Source organism: Cryptomeria japonica, chromosome 7 (assembly GCF_030272615.1).
Source record: "Cryptomeria japonica chromosome 7, Sugi_1.0, whole genome shotgun sequence".
Taxonomy (NCBI): Eukaryota; Viridiplantae; Streptophyta; class Pinopsida; order Cupressales; family Cupressaceae; genus Cryptomeria; species Cryptomeria japonica.
In genome coordinates this window covers 307,417,015-307,434,258 of record NC_081411.1, presented here as the reverse complement: position 1 = coordinate 307,434,258, position 17,244 = coordinate 307,417,015, and the positions used below count along the sequence as shown (strand labels likewise).

At 34.0% G+C, this 17,244-nt stretch overlaps 1 protein-coding gene across 4 annotated transcripts in view; it reads left to right on the top strand.

Moving 5' to 3' along the window:
- Positions 1-274: 274 nt before the first annotated feature.
- The window catches only part of LOC131039851 (sphingosine kinase 2), a 66,415-nt gene continuing 49,445 nt past the window's right edge, over positions 275-17,244 (top strand). For all 4 annotated transcript variants that reach the window (XM_057972704.2, XM_057972702.2, XM_057972706.2 and 1 more), the window contains exons 1-7: positions 275-925; positions 3,968-4,090; positions 9,326-9,426; positions 10,147-10,219; positions 14,587-14,673; positions 14,912-14,989; positions 15,217-15,287. In XM_057972704.2, the coding sequence (XP_057828687.2) occupies positions 586-925; positions 3,968-4,090; positions 9,326-9,426; positions 10,147-10,219; positions 14,587-14,673; positions 14,912-14,989; positions 15,217-15,287 (873 nt within the window). In that variant the 5' untranslated portion in view covers positions 275-585. The remainder of the gene's footprint in view (positions 926-3,967; positions 4,091-9,325; positions 9,427-10,146; positions 10,220-14,586; positions 14,674-14,911; positions 14,990-15,216; positions 15,288-17,244) is intronic.

The window sequence follows — 17,244 nt, the reverse complement described above, 5'->3', positions numbered from 1 at the left end:
GGAAGTCAAAGCCTCTAAATCGGGGCTTTTCACAGTCAACGGTTCTAGAAAGGTTCGAAAATGGGCGTCTACTAAAGTGGCGCAATATCGAAGCATGGTATAGATTCAATCCAGAGATCTTGGAGTGCGTCTACACCGTCCGGTACAATACTTTGACGGAAGATTTGTACCGCTTTTATGTAATTTTTTTGGTAAATTTGGAGGGAAGTAATGTTTATCGGGAGTTCTAAACGTACATTTGACTGTATTTATTAATGATTTGGAATTTTGAATCATGCCGAGGATCGGGAAATAAACCAATTCAAGGTTTCGATTTAGTCTTAAATGAAGTTATCGGGGGCCCGCTAAACTTGGCGACACCGAGAGAAAACGAAAGATGACATGAAAGGACCGTCTGCAAACAGAGGCTTGCCGTCCGATTGAGGAGTTGAACAGAAGAAATTTTACGTCACGTGACGCTGAAAAGGCGAATAGAACTTTTGCGTGTTACGCTGTGTCGATTGGATCGTAGGTATATAAATATCGATTTGGAGGACTCTCTATAAATGGAATTTAACCTGTAATAATTTTCTATTTAGGGGAGTAATGGAAGCGGCCAAAGGAGGAGAAGAGAAGGAGTTGTTAATTAGCGAGGAAGTACAACTGAACGGCGTGGATGTAACCGTGTCCCTGTCCAGCCAGGGGCTTATACGCTGGAGCGGCGGTTCCACCAGCGGTTGCCTTTCGGTGGAGAATGATCTTTTAGGGTTTAGCAGGGAAAATGAAAGCCTTAAGCTTCATGGATTTATGAAGCATGAGGCCACTGGCTTGTGCTGGGTCAGTCGCCCGGGACACAGGGTGCTGAAGGAGTTGCGTTTAAAGACGAATAGTGAAGAATCTTTGAACAATTGGTGTTTCTGTATACAGAGATGCCTGGACGCTCTAGGTGAGCATTTTTTTGTTTGTTTTGTTTGAATTTGAATTTTTAATTCAAATTAAATTGTTTATGGTTTTCGCGAACTTTTTCATTTTTATTGATTGCTTTGGTTAGTAATCTAAATTGACTTAAATTGTTTTTCATTTAAAATTAATTAAGATTGTAATCTAAATTAAATTAAAATTGTTTTTCGCAACTGTATAGATGTTTTCGAATATGAAATTTAGTGCCTAGATTTTTTTGATATGGAGATATTTTTATTTAGTATCCAGTACATGACTTTAAATTTACAACAATTTGCTATTTGGTCGAGAAATTCTAATTCTCGATAATCGACTAATTGTGTAAATTTGACTTACAATTTTGTGCAAATTGACTTACAATTTTGTGGAAAATTGACTTACAATTTTGTGTAAAATTTGACTTTCAATTTACATTAATTTGCAATTCAGTAGATTTTATATATCGATAATCGACTTTTTCTGGAAAATTTACTATCAATTTGCAACACTTTACGTTTCAGTAGAGATATACAGAAATTCTCTTCACTCATTACAATAAACTGTAGAAAAATCTCATTACAATAAACTGTAACAGAATCATGTTTCTTTTAAAACAAACGTGTTTGGTAGAGATTCTTGTTTATGATAATCGTCTAACTTTGGAAAATCGAAATTAAAACCAAGACGCCTGAAATAGTTTTGTAGACAAGTGAGATGAAATATACCAGTAGCAAACTTCACGGTTTTCGTCAAATTTGCCTACATTACATATTTTGCAATTTTTTTGACGCGCAAACATTTACTTCCTGTTCTATATTCCTAAAAAAATTTGTTCCTCTCTGTCTGTGTGGTATTTTACCAAACTGTATCTTTTTACTATGTCTTATGGGCGCTAAACCTGGGCTTAGACATCGAAGCTTTCATACTTTTGTCACCTGCATATACCAGTTAACCATGCTTTACTTTGCATGGCCTTACTTTTCATGCATAGACAATTTCATTCCTCTAATACATAAATCTTAATTTATCAAAATCGAATAATTTATTTTACAGTACTTGTTTCAGTTCAGCTCATACCGTTTGACCCTGCTTTACTTGGCATGGCCTTTAACTAATTAGATAATGATATTTGCATTCATTTAATAAATAATTCTTAATTTTTGAAAATCAAACAAATTGATTTTATACTTTTGATACTTGAGCTCGTACCATTTGACCTTGCTTTACTTTAAATGAACTTACTTAATCAGGCATAGATGTTTGCATTCTTCTAGTACGGAAATCTTAATTTTGTGAAAATCAAACAAAATTTTAAAAATTCATATTTTTTCCTTGGAAGTTGGAACTGGTTTTTTTATTCCAGTGAATTGAGCAATTGTAGTGCGAACACTGGGCTTGGTAAGCCACCGTGCTCCCATATTATTGGAAGTAGAAAACCCATATTTATGGCCTTACTAATAGCTGGCTAGATACTTGCACCCGATTTAGCACTCCACCTTGCCCTGATTGACACAAAATGTCACTTTTAAGTATCTACTACTGAAACAATCTTCTAAACAAACGAGAGATGATAGGACTGTCCTGCACTGGAAGGGAGAGGATGTTGTGAGCCTTTAGGAAGTTGATCAATGAAAGAGGAACTGAGATCATTGTTGAAGGTCTAGCAGATTAATGAACTCAATTTAGAAAGTCATTTATATCATTGATGGGTATAGCAAGATCTGCAGCGATTATATAAGTGTGTTTATTTGTCAACAAGATTACCTTTGGTGATTTGTCAGTTTGAAAATAAATTTCACCATATTTATTTGATTAGCTTGATTTTGATTTTTCTGATTGGGTAAATCTCCTTACGGGGTACTTTGGTTAGTTATGATCAACGGGTATCTTTTCTGTCAAATTCACCTGGGACTTGCAGTCAGCCCTCTCTGTTGGGATAGTGCTACATCAATGAGTTGGATGTGCTATGTTAATTTTAATGCTTTATCTTATTTACTGGAGATCTCAACCTCTCGGGAAGATCAAATACGTTGAACACTTGAGCTCATCCCATATGAGAGTCCGAGCTAAAATTTCATCTACCAGGTTATTCATACAAATGTATTTTTAATTGTGTAAAATATCATTATATAATGGACAGGGTAAGGAAAACGTGTTTCATTTTCTACTGCATTTTGAGTAACACGGTTTACAGATCATTATTCTTAGGTATCTTTTCGTGGGTCCATCTATTATGTTTCTCTGCATAGTTTGTGTGAGTTAATTCTTGATTTTGCAATGACGATCATCTCGAAAATGATTACTTTATCAGTGTAAGTGGAATGCTTTAATTTGGGTTTGAGGGTATTCCCATGCTACAAGAGTTATTATTTTTTTAAATTTCTTTTTATGATATTCTACTACACTTAACATTACCATCAGAGTGAACATACTCTTGTATATCATACAAGTAACTGCATTGTGATGTGTCTCTATTCTTTGAATTGTCCTATTATATTATTAACAATATTCAAATTTCTTATAAAGAAAATATACCTGATAGATCCTACAAGTAAGTAAAATTGAGATAAACACATCCAAAAAAAATTATGAAAATGATATTAAAGCTTTATATTTTTATTTTTATATTGTGATAGAAGATGAAAGCCTTAATATGTTTCATCAATTGAAATTTTTAGTCTTATTCAAATATAACATGGGAGTGAAAGTTTGTAAGATGTCAATTTGTCCAAAGTTTTGTTTTCAGTTCAATGAAAATGCGAGCTGAAATATCTCATAATATGTTAAAATTATATTTCTATTGAAATATAAGTGAAGGATTTAATTTCTTCTAGTATAAGGAAAACTATGTTTCTATTTAATTAAATAGAATGCTAAGAATGGGGAAATATTATTTTCTTGATGTATTGAATTTGGGTCGAGAAAATTCTATTATTTTTCTTTTCCGATTAGTTCAAATTCAAAATATTTAACATCCAAGGTAATGAAATTTAGGCTCATGAAGCCTTGTTTTAATAAGGGTTTTAATCTAGATGATATTATTGTGCAGATCGGCCAAAGCGATTGTTAGTGCTTCTGAATCCTTTTGGAGGAAACAAATGTGCGCAGAAAATTTTTCAGGAAGAGGTGAAGCCTCTTCTAGATATAGCTGGAGTCTCTTTTACTTTACAAGGTAATGGCAGGGACTTGTTTTAATTTTTTGTTTTAAGAAATTCCATTTACAATCCCTGAAAAGGGTCAAGGTTTATGTTGCTCCCTCATCATTTTGGAATATTCCATCAATTGATCATTAATATTTTGTATTGATTAAGTGTAGGAATTACATGATTCATTTCAAGGTCACGCATATCTCTATTTTAATATGGTTTAAACTTAAAAGCTCATGCTTCATTTGGATAATTGTGAAGGTGGTAATCCGATTTACTGCAAATTATTCCCCCATACTACCCTCAGATTGATGTTGATTGACTATGAGAGAAGTTATTAGTCATATTGAGGATGGCGAGTTCTGTTTTGCATGAATAAGTTAGTAGTTCTGCATATCAAGAAGGTATATGGTAGGGGACCAGCAATTTTAGCTCTTTAGGACATGAAATCACTGCACACGAACCATATAGTGATACTGGTAGATGGGTCCCTCAATAATACCTTGGAAGTACAGACATTGCAAAATGTGTAAATTTAAATGAATAGAAGTTGATACACAATTCCTGTATAGATGTCCACTATGCAATGAAATTAGGCAGAGTTACAATGGCTTTTGTGAACAAGGCTTTGGGGAATTTGTTTTAAATTAACTTGTCACTAAAACAACCTTCGAAACAAGTGAACACAATTTGATAGGTTCTACGAAACCATGTTGGCCTGAATGGAAATTAACATTCACATAATCAATAGAGCAAGTCCAAAGAGGGTCACACCTAGGTCATCGTGATGACATTTCTGCTACCTTAGAACTAGACCAGAGTTTGTTGGACTTATTTAGACTTATTTAGGTTTGATCAAATTTAATTGTGCAATTTCTATGCATTAAGATTTCAGCTAACAATTGTCAAAAGGGGCAGTGATCAAGTAGTAGGGCCATTTGGTTCTTATGTTGGAATCCAAGGTTCAAATCTCTCCAAGTGACATCTTAGCATTGGTGGGCATGTTGGAGTAGTATCCCCACTAGAGGTAAAGTGGTGTCCTCATAATTGACACTGAAGGAGCATGCTGGAGTTGGAGGAGTGCAGGAGGAAAGGAGAGATAGAGGAACTGGAGGATAAAGGTAGAGTGGTATCCTTGCAGGTGACCTAGTAGTTGGAAGAGCACAAGGAGATGGGGTGTAGAAGTTGGAAGAAAGAAGAAGAGTGGTATCCCCGTCGGTGATGGCATTGCAGGACCATTGGAGTGGCATAAGATTGGAGGAGTATATAGAAGTGTAGAAGCTGAAGAAAAGAGGAGAAGCAAGAACTTTATCCTTGCAGGAAATGCTGGAGAACGTATGAAAGATAAGAGAGCTATAGCCCCTGCAAGAAGACAATAGTGCTCAGTAGACCTGTAGGTTGAATTGTAGGAAAGCAGTATTGTTGCAGGTTGAGTGGTAAGATAGCATCTCTATAGGTTGAATTGTAAGAAAGTGGTATCTCCGTAGGTTGAATTGTAAGGCATTGGTATCCCTGCTGGTAGAGTGATAGTTAAAGCATCATCCCCATATGTTGATTGTTAGGTGTGAGGGCCCTATTACCATCAAATCCTCGTAAAAATAAAAAATAAAAATATTTCAGCTAAAAATTTGTGACTATTTATTGGAACTACTGATTATTTGCTTGTGGTAAATTTTTAATGTTGTTTGCCTCTAGTCCCTATTTACTGATATTTTGCTAGATTACCCAGCATTTGTTGCAAGCTAGAATTAAAATTGTGAATTTTTCCTTAATAAAGTAAATTTCTTCCAAAATGAAAAGCAGTTCCTGGAAAATATTTAACAGACAAATGAACTGTTAATATTGTTCAATTCTCAATTCAATATGCAAGATATATTTCTATTATCTGATATGTATTATTACATTCTTATTGTATATGTCTAACTATCTTCTTGCTTGTGGCAGATGAAAGGAGCATTTAATATTTTCTATATCCTATCTCACGAATGCCACTTACTATAAGTATATGACAAACAAGGCACGGTCAAGCAATGCCTTGATCGGTCATGACCGATCAAGACATTACTTGATCGTGTCTTATTGTTAGTACTAATAAACTGCATGTTACGTAAATGTCAATCGGTGTGGAGTATAACCGAAGATTTTCGGTGTTTACCAAGCGCTACCACCCGATAGTATATCAGTGGCTGTCAATGCTAACAGCCAATAGTTATCGGTGTGTTAGCCTTGACAACTGATAACTATCGGTGTAGACTAACACACCGATAACTATCGGTGACTAACATAATACTACCCGATATGCATTCGATATATACTATATGCACCCCGATATAATATGCAACCCAATCTAATGCAATCCAATAATATATTAATCGGAGTCATCATTATGTTAGATCGATATTCATCTAGATACAAGATTCATTAGATAGATGAACATGAGGAAGATGCATAGTATGATTTAATCAATTGTTTGATCATATACAAATATAGAATGACTATCAAGGATGATTCAATTGCTTGATGGTTTTATCATAGTTATTGATATGATAAATGATTTAATGAGAGACTTCATTTATCTCTCATTCAATCATTTATCTTACCGAAGCTATTATGCATTAACATGAACAAGTCATCACACCAGACAAAACAAAGTAACTCAGTATATTGATGCTATCAATATGAGAACATAAGGCAGTGAGAGTTTTGCAATTTAATAATTATAGCATCTTAATATTTCATCAACATTTTTAAAGAAATACTGTTTCTTCAAAAAAAAAAAGTCTGCAGCTAATGATGGCATATATGAAGATTGATGAAGGGTCAATAACGGTCAATGTTAATAAAAAAGTGCTAGAACATAATACTATTAGGGGTCAAACTCTTATAATATATGATGTTTTATCATAATGCTTGAAAAGCATTCAACATTTCTTGTGAATAATTAATAAATTAAAGAACTATTAAAAGTTATTTATTTATTAATTGTAAACAAGATTGTTATTGAAAAGGTATGGTAACTACCCTTTTGGGTATTTTACCAACCTTTCTCCCTATATTTAAGGGAGGATTCCTCACCATTTTGGGTGGTGTGAAATATTATTGAATTTATGTAAATTATTGGAGAGGCCTGTGGAAGTTTGAAGAGAAGTCTCCCTAGGTTGTGTTCTTGTAATATAGATGCTATATTTTTGGGGTTTTTTACCAGTAATGGTTTTCCGCATGTAAATTCATGTGTTCTGTGTAAATTCATTGTTTTTCTAATATTTCTATAGTTTACATTCTTAAAATCATTTAATTTAATTATTTCATTATCATAGTTTAAATATTTTACATGTTCAAACAAAAAGTAAAGGACATTATTTGACTGTTTGGTACCTGGTTGTGTGCTTTGTCCATTACTTCCAACAATAGGAATATGAAGCAGACCTAATTGGCTTCATATGCAAAATACTTGTGAATTTGTCTTCAATCCAGAAGGAGGATTAATAATTATTGATTCAACTTAATCTGGTTGTTAGCATTATTGAGCTTGTATCAATTATGTAAATCTATATCAAATACCACGGGCACCTCATTGTGATGATAATAAGTAGCATCAACATTTTGGATCACATATTTGAATTGGGTAAAATGATTGGTGATTTGAATTGCTTCCTGAAGCTACCATTTCTTGAGTTCTCAAGAAGATGATAACCATACAGACTGGATGATGTTTGGAACTCCTTTCTAAGTTCAAAGTGTATTGGTTCATAAGATTTAGTGTTTTATGGGTCTATTCATCCTATTAACCATTACATCTGATCAGCTGCTATGAATAGGGACTAGAATCTCTTTTATGAGATTGGTCCTTAGAGGCTATGTGACCTGGCAGTGGGGTTTCTAGTGATTGAAGACCTGACTTAGAGATAGTATAACCCTATTGAAACTTTGAAAGGGAAAAGGAAAACCTGAATTCCCATTCGACTGAGGGCCCTGATTGAGTAGATTTCAAAAGGTCTAAATCTCCTCTTCAGCTGGATGAGGGCCTTTAGGACTTTAGATAGACTCAGCAACTTGACCTAAAGTTTGTAGGTAATACACTGGTTAGAGCAATAGAAACTAGAGACAAAAGCTTAAAATGTTTAAACTTTCAAATTAACAGATTAATAACTTAATATTGAGCACATGGGACATGGAAAATTAAAGTGGCAATAGGCCACAATAGATTGAACACTCTATGCTTACATCGTACTTTATGCCTTCTTTTACACAAGAGAAGGAAAGAGTATTTACTTAAAGATCTAATTATCTACAAGAACATAAAAGAGAATTTGTGAGCCTGGAAATGGGATGATGAAACTGATTTCATCTTTGTATGTTTTGAGCAAACAATATCCATTCGCTGGGGATAGTTGATTAACTTTCAATTTTTTTCCCATCTTTACTATTGTACTTTTAGTCAGTTCCCATAAGCAACTAATTTGGCTTCAAAACATGTTAATGAAACCTATTGATCTTGACAAAAGTGTTGTTACTTGTTTGGCTATTATCTAGTTAATTGAGTTAATCATTATCCAAATTTCAAGAATGAAGTATTATGCTGGTTATCTAATAGAAAGCATTGAATGACAAGAGGATGATGAAACTTATTTGATGCATTTTATTTTGGTAGCAAATAACGTCCATCCACTTAGGATAGTTGATTAACATTTGTTTTTCTTTCTATCTTTGCTATTGCACTTTTAGTTATACCTTTGTTAAGTTTCATAGGTCTCTAATCTGGTTTCAAGGATGTTAATGAAATCCACATGATCTTTCCAAAAGCGGTCACATTTGATTGGCTATAATCTAATGTCAAAATAATTCTCCAAATTTCAAGAATGAAATATTATGTTGCTCATCTAATATATAGCTGTTTTCTCACTCTTTTCACTGTTAATCCTGATTTTTGTATTTCAGATTTTAATAGTTTGATATGTTCTAGGTCTCTGTCATGTCTAAGAAGTAATTATGCTGATCACAACAGCAATTTTGTTATGTCCTTCATTATCACCGGAACTGTATCTTTTTTGTAATGTGTAGCTGAATATCTGATATGTCTTCTCTTTGTGTCAGCTGGTTGATATGCTTTTAAGGATTGCCTGATTTTAAGACTAGATCCCTTCATTGTAACTGTTTTACATTTATAAATAATAAATTTTCTGTTTTCTTAAGTGAGATATTATATTAAAAATATGAGAACAAGAAGGATTTGCTGATTGTTTGTGTTATGTTTTTGCTAGAAACTCAATTTCAGTGCCATGCAAAAGATTTGGCAAAGGCTATGGATCTATCAATGTATGACGGAATTCTTTGCATTAGTGGAGATGGTATACTTGTTGAGGTAAATGAGGAGACTTTCATGACTTGTATAGGTCATACTTCAAGATGACTTGTATTTGTTTTAAAAGTACACGTACTTTTAATCTTCATTTAGGATTATACTATTGAATTGGATAAGTGGTGCAGTGTGTTTTTAACATTCAATGTCTTAGATGTAAACTCTTTAAGATTGCTTTAGGATTAAGATAGTTGAAGAAAGCTTACTTTGATAATTTGATATGTTTATGGGTACTGAAACTGAAATGAGCAAATAAGAGAAACCATGAGCTTATCATAATTCACGACTATTGAAATCTCTTTTTTGTATAACTTATGTGTTTTGCCTCAACCCTTGAAACAACTCAATCCCACATTTTTTTGATGAGAAAAATTGATACCAAAAGGATTTCCAATTTAGTGGAGAATATTACCCCTAAAACCAATTTTTAAATGTATAAGAACCATATTGAACATATGATAATTAATGCAGTTTATGTTACTTTTGTAATGGTGATAGTAGGATTATTCCTTGCTGATATAATTTATATCTCCTTGGACCTTGCTAGATTGCATATTATACATGATGACACCAAAATGGAATTGAAAGAATGCCACACGACTTGGGATTTATCGTTAGAAGAACACTTTTAACATAATACCATTCTTATTTCATGTGTTAGATATAATATATGTTTAGATAATTTTTTCCTATGAATTTAATATATATCATATGATGGTCTAGGTTGTAAATGGTTTGTTGGAGAGACCTGACTGGGAGAATGCAATAAAGATGCCTCTTGGAATCGTACCAGCTGGTATGAAATTTGTCACTTCATCTTTGCTTTATGTTCAATGTGTAAGATCAATTTTAATAGAAACAAAAATTAAAACATCAACTATGTAATAATATAATTGTTTGTTTCTAGAGAAGGATAATCTTGGCCACTATATAGCATCATATGGAAACTTTATACATATGTAAGTTTTAATTTGATGCATAGATAGGGATTTTAATGTTTCATACACAATTTTAATTTGAGATATGCCAGTCAATCTGTTTCTCAGCAATATCAATTGTAGTTTTGCTACAATAATAGAGAAAAAACTTTATTTTGTGATCCATTAGATAACTTTATTCTTATTTTGTTTGTAGATTGGAAAGGTTTGATCAGGCTGTTTTCGTCACATGCTCATCTTCTAATGAGCATATACTAGAGTAGAAGTTAGCAGTTCTACTTGAAGATTGTTATTTAATATAAAACCTGTGTGTAAAAATGCTGATGCTTTGTCTAACATGAAAAATAAGCGCTGTATGTAAACAACTATATTGCCAGTGAACTGTTGAATTAATCTATGGTTGATTAATATAGACATACATGTGTTGTATATAGACATAGTCATTATAATTGGGGAAAAAATCTATAATTGATAAATTTATGGCTTAAATATTATACCTGGAAAGTTAAAATACAATCACATTAAATGCAATAGAGCTGGTAGATGTCAATTAAAAGTTGACAGGACTAAGTCCATTTTTGGACTTTGAATTGCATTTGCTAGATCTTAAGAATATCTCCCAGGAACATGGGCAGAGAGACATAAGCTGTCTAGCAAAATGGAAACAATTTCACACTGTCAAATAATAACTGAAACCATTAACGAAAGAATTTGGGAAAAAGGAGTTAGTATTGAAGAAGAAAATGCAAAATTAGTGTCAAAAAGTTTGCTTCCCAAAGACAATAACATGGCTCGTTCATGTTGTCAATTGTCAATGCAAAGGTAGGAAGTGTCTTTTTCTCTGTGGAATTGATAAGCTCCTTCCTTCATAGAAATCAAACCAACAGAAAAGTCAAATATAAGTGACAGAATTTGTTACTATTGGAAAAAAACTAGTCATAGCTTTCTAGATAGATTAACACTTATTTGGTTGGTTGTTAGCTTAGCATAAATGATTGTGTAGATGATAGCAGGATTCAACCATTATGGGGATGATCTCAGTTTGATGAAGCATTGCAAGTTTGGAAGAGTGCCTACATGAGTCAAAACTTAGCACAAAACACTGCATCTACAAGACATAAGGGTGATGACATCTTGATTAGATTCAAGATGATAGAGCTTTGGAAGCTGGTAATGAACTTCAGATATGGGATTGAAATCTGAAGAATAGATCACAGAGTCAAACTCAGAGAGTACTCAACAAGCCAAACATTTCCAGTTTGGCATACATCTGGTAAAACTTGACGAGGAAACTCCATGGTTAAGCATGCTCGAGTTGGAGTAGTACTGGGATGGGTGATCTCCCAGGAAGTCCCAATGCTTCATGTCTGTGAGCATCACCTAGATGCAATGAGTGCTAAGTGCGTCATTCATTCTCATGAGAGATGGGTTCTTGTGAACCACTACTCATGAATCATGGGTCAATGAGTTTGACTCAAAAACTACACAGTTGAATCCTGATAGCAATATCATAAATTAAAAAACACTTAAATTCAAAAGGAAACATAAACTTTATGCAAAACATAGTTACAAAATGTATCAAATGTGTTTGGTAGGGGTCTATAGGCAAGACTCCCAATAGGATCAAGATGGTGTGCCCCTCGTAAGATCCTAGTGTGAGCAATCATAATGGAGTTGAGGGGCAGTGCCCCTCGTAGGGGTCTAGGGGTGGTGCTCTCTTGGGTTTGGGGGCAGTACTCATGTCTTTCCTATCTTGATACCAAGCAAGATTGAGGGATGGAACCCCTACCACCAAGGGCAAATAAAGACCTTCAAAACCACACAAAGCTTCAATAACATTTTCATAATTATTTAAAAGGAATAAAACAATGTTCATTAAGCTAAAAAAACAATGTTTTTGGAGTGTTCAGCATGGCTTAATTGGGCATGTATAGGTGAAAAACCATGACAACATTTTTCCCCTATTTTTGTGAAATTTTGGTGTATTATTTTGGAGTGGTGAGTGAAACAGTTGGAATTTCCAATTACTTCCATGAAGACTTAGTGGGTTTTTCAAAAAAAATGGTGCCTATTCTCAGCGAGTCAGTCTTATGACTTGCTAATAGGAAAACTGTGTGAGTATTCAGCAGCTCATCAAGTTGGTGAATTTTGATTTGAAGACTTGAATAAAGCCTTTGCTATGTGAAATTTGTGTAATGACTATAATACTCAATATGTTGAATAAATCAAAAGATCGAAATTGGATGTTAGAGGGCTAAGGTAATTTGGGCAGTTAAGGCACAACTATGTTACTAGATTTGGCGCTTTTATGTGACATATTGGTTGGGTCTGATTCAGGTCTAGATATGGGGCTTCAAAGCCTTGAGTTTGCCTAGGGTCTGATCCAAGCACCATAAGTTGCCTGTGGGTCTACCCTAGCAAACTCAATTATAGGAGCTAAGATATGGCTATCATATATGGCTATTGCTTTAGTGTCAAGCTAATTAGCAGCAATATCATAGTGTCATATTTCTACAACAAGTTTGATCTGGACGTGGAGGTTCTAGGCATCATTGTTTCTTGCTTCAGTCTTGCAATTTTTTTGACAAGTCTATTGTGGAGAGATTTTGTTAAATGCGATGGCCTAATAGTTGGGAATGCGAGGGAGGCAGTTGGTTATATAAGCACTGCAGACAACTGCAGAAGTATTTCACGTTTTGTAAAATGTGATGGCCTATTTTTTTACAAGTCTATTGTCTATCATTGTTTCTTGCTTCAGTCTTGCAATGTGGAGGGATTTTGTTAATTGTGATTGCCTATTAGTTGGGCATGCGAGGGAGCCAGTTGGCTATATAAGCACTGCAGACAACTGCAGACGTGTTTCACATTTTGTTGGGCAGAGCCAGCTGGTATTCCCACCTCTCCATACTATTTTTTCTTCTCTTTTCGTATTCGTCCAAGTAACTTTAAGAAATCCCAATAGGCATTTTTTGTTATTTTTTATTGGCTTTGTGGACACTCTTTTTTTTGAACTTCTAATTACCATTCATCTACCATATATATATATATATATATATAACCCAAACCTGTAATTTAACTTGAACCTGAGCTGGCAGCTTAGAGGCACAATCTTAATGTATAGAAAAGAGAATTCTCTATTGTGATATAAACATTTAGTCTCTCAAATAACTCTTTCACTTATTGCATTCAAACCTTTCCTTGAAGTCTTGGTTTATTCCATCTATGGTGCGTCTTGTCCCACCAAGGGATATTTTATTGCTTTGCCCACTGATAATGTAATTTTAGGTTTACTGTTGTCATCCAAAGGATTGTTTCAGAATGGAACCATTAATGGTCTTTTTGAGGCCAAGATATCAGCTCTGCTATGAATGCCACACTCTTATCTGGATAGAGGATGATAAAAACTGAATCAACCGTAAGTGCTAGTAATTGGGATTTTTTTCTTACAAGTATTTAAAAAAATTGCTTTCCAGTTAAACCATTAGTTGTTATAGTCTCTACATTTTTTTCACTAAATAATTGTATTCAGGCACAAAGAAAAAATATTCTAAAAGCTTTGGTATTTGGAATTTGATATTCAATTTTTGAATAAGATCTAGAATACTTGAAACAATAGCACTGAAATATCAGGGAAACCCTCTAGAAATAACTTTTATTGTTATCAATAATCTTTTAGATGGTGTATAAAATGATAGCTATTTGTGCCAAAACAGGCCTAAAAGAGTCAAGAATAATATGGTCACTCTGTGTACAGCCAAGGATTTAGTCTCTCATAGACTAGTTGCAGTGACATATAATGAAGAGTTACTCTAATTCAGTTATTCATTTTGCAGCATGAACGTGGGCATTTCATCTCAGGTGGGAATAATACATAGTTTTTGGGCATTATGAAAACAATTTCCTGACAATTAAAATCAGAAGTAGCATGTCATCTTTGATAGAGGTCTTGAGATTTATGTTCAAAGATTTTTTGCAAGAAGGAATCACGAAGTATATCTAAGTTTTGTCTATTAAAATTTTATATTAGCTAGATCTTACTCAGATAGCAAGTAGTGTTCCAACTCTGTGTTCCTATTGACAAACATTTTAATAATTAATAATTACTGTGCACTGTATTTAAAAAGTTTCTGATGGATTATTCTATTTCCTAAGGCATCTGTTGAAAAATTCTCTCATTTTTTTCTCATATTGGAGTTAGCATGTAATATTTTATTTTATCCTGCAGGCACAGGCAATGGCATGATTAAATCTTTGATGGATCATGCTAATGAGCCTTGTATTGCTATGAATGCAACTTTTGCAGTTATCAAGGGTATGTGCCTTTCATTTTTGCTTCTGGTCTAAGTTTTTGCTGATCATTTAATTTATTTAATATTCTTGTCATACAAGCTTTCTTTTCTATAATTCAATGTTGATTGGCCTGAGAAAAAAGTTTAACATGAAAGAATGAAAGAAAAGAAAAGTTTTTAAGAATTAGTTCAAGGAAGTAAATTAATTTCAGAATGTTTCATATAAGTACTTTTGAGCTAAGATATAATTTTTCTTTTTAGGTCACAAGCAAGCATTAGATGTGGCTGTTGTTACACAGGGACAAGTGAGGTCGTTCAGTGTGTTGATGCTTACATGGGGTATGTGGAAATGAAACATCTGATGCTTATATTATTGTTGTGTTATAAATGAGGTAGCTGGCCTGATAAGTAGCCATAATGAAAAATTTGCTTATTCTTGCCCAAATAGTTTTCTAATATGTTGTTGTACCCTTGTGGAAAGTCTTTTTTAGTATTCTTTTTCATAGCTTAAATGCTTATATTGTAGCCACTTTAAAGTTCTAATTACAAGATAATGAACATTCCAGGACTTGTAGCTGATATTGATATTGAGTCTGAGAAGTATCGATGGATGGGGAGCATGCGCCTTGACTTTTATGTATGTAAAATTTTGTGTTATGGTTTTACTTTCTGCCTTCTGTATCAGAAGGCACCTTTTTTGTTAAATAAAATTATTTCATTTTATAATAAATTGAGACATATCAAGCTAAGGATATGTCCGCTCTTGAAGACCTTAGTAATATTTTCTTTACAAAATTTGTGAATTCCTTTTTGCTAATGTTTTTCTCTATATAAATAACTTGAGAAGTGGTTTCAAATTTTGCTATATAGAACGCTTGCAGTTGAACTGTAAGAAATATGAATGCAGTTAGGCTGCTATTTCATTCTATTTTAAATGAAAATAGACATAACCTGAAGTACCAGGATTGTTTGTGTGTGCTTTTAAAATATTAGTAATTGCAAACCTTTGGATGCAATCTTTGTACATATTTCATGTTTACGAAATCAATTTATCATTAATATTTTATCTTGATATATTATTGTGGTCACTTCTGTCCTTTAGCTTGTTTTTAATTTCAGATGTATTTTTCCTTGGATCATTTAGTTGTGGGTCCTATATGGACCCAGACCCAAAAGCCAATACAAAATATTCTAGATAGCATAAAAAGCCCAAGATCATCTAATTAAGACAAACTAGGATGCCTTTTGTCTAGAGAATGCAGAACCATCTGTGAAGTAGCCATCTTTCTAGATGCAGCTTTCCAGTTTGAAACCAAAGTCCACAATCCCCATCCACCACTTGGCAGCATCCTTTTTGAGGGAGGGGAAACTAACACCTCAACTTTTAAGTACTTAGTAACAACAGGTAAATAATTCACCAAAGCCGACTAAGGTATTTATTTGGCTAGAACATTTGATACCACTACATCCATAGGAATTTCCAAGAAGGGCTCCAACTCATTACTTACATGAGAAGTGGGTAGGGGCACCTCTACCCCCCTAATAGAATTAGGAAGCTTTCCCCACCAAATACTCCAAAGCTGGTTTACAAGCAACAACCAAAAAGGGAACAAAGACCAAAGAAGAAGACAATAAAGGGCACATTACCTATTAAAGATGAGACTGAATGAGACTTAGTACTAAATCTTGCAAGGGTTGAAGAGAAAATTAAAGAAACTGCTGTCACAAAAGTTTGCACCCTTGCTGAGCTATCAACCCAACAACCCTGTGAAACATAGAAACAACCCCGAAGTGTGGGACCTTGCTCAAAGGGGCTGAATCTTCGGAGAAGGCCGACTTCCTTCTCAATCCAAGTGCAAGTATGTAACCAATTCAACACTCTAAATTCTACTTCTAAACCTATCCTAACAGCGTGCAGAGAAGAGGGGAAGAAGGAAATGCTAAAATGAAAGGAGGTGATGCACCAAGATAAGAGATGTTTCTCTCCCCACCCAGAATTGACAAAAAGAATCAATCAAAATACCTAGGAGATGCACAATACCTAGGAGATGCATTTTTTAGGGTTTTGGAAAACGTTTTTTTTTGGTTTTCGAGTTATTTTTCTTATGAAACACTGACTTCACAGCAGAAGAAAACAGGAAGGCATGAAGGGTTTTGTTCGAAATCACATTGTTTTTTAATTCATTCCATATGAACCATGAACATATTTCTGGAGTGCAAATATTTTCGAGTTGCAGGAAAAAGGGCATGTTTTATAGTCACGTTTCAGCTCTTTGTGGAATGGAGGTCGAGCCACTACTGAGAGAAAAGAATTGCTGGTCTATCAAGCTGCATTTGTTGCAGGATACCTTCCATTTTCGCCAACAGCCATCCAAATCTTTTTGTTCTTCTGTGTTAACCCTGCGACTTTTGTGTGCCATTTCGTCCATTTCCCGCTCCTCGTGACCTTGTCCATGGCTCCTGGGCATCCAAGGAGGCCGTGAATATTATTTTAGCGCTTTTTCTGTTATTTATTTCTTTGTTAGGTTTTTTCATCTAAATATTTTATAAAGTATTTTAAATTTTCAACAATATATGTTTGTCATGTCAAATCT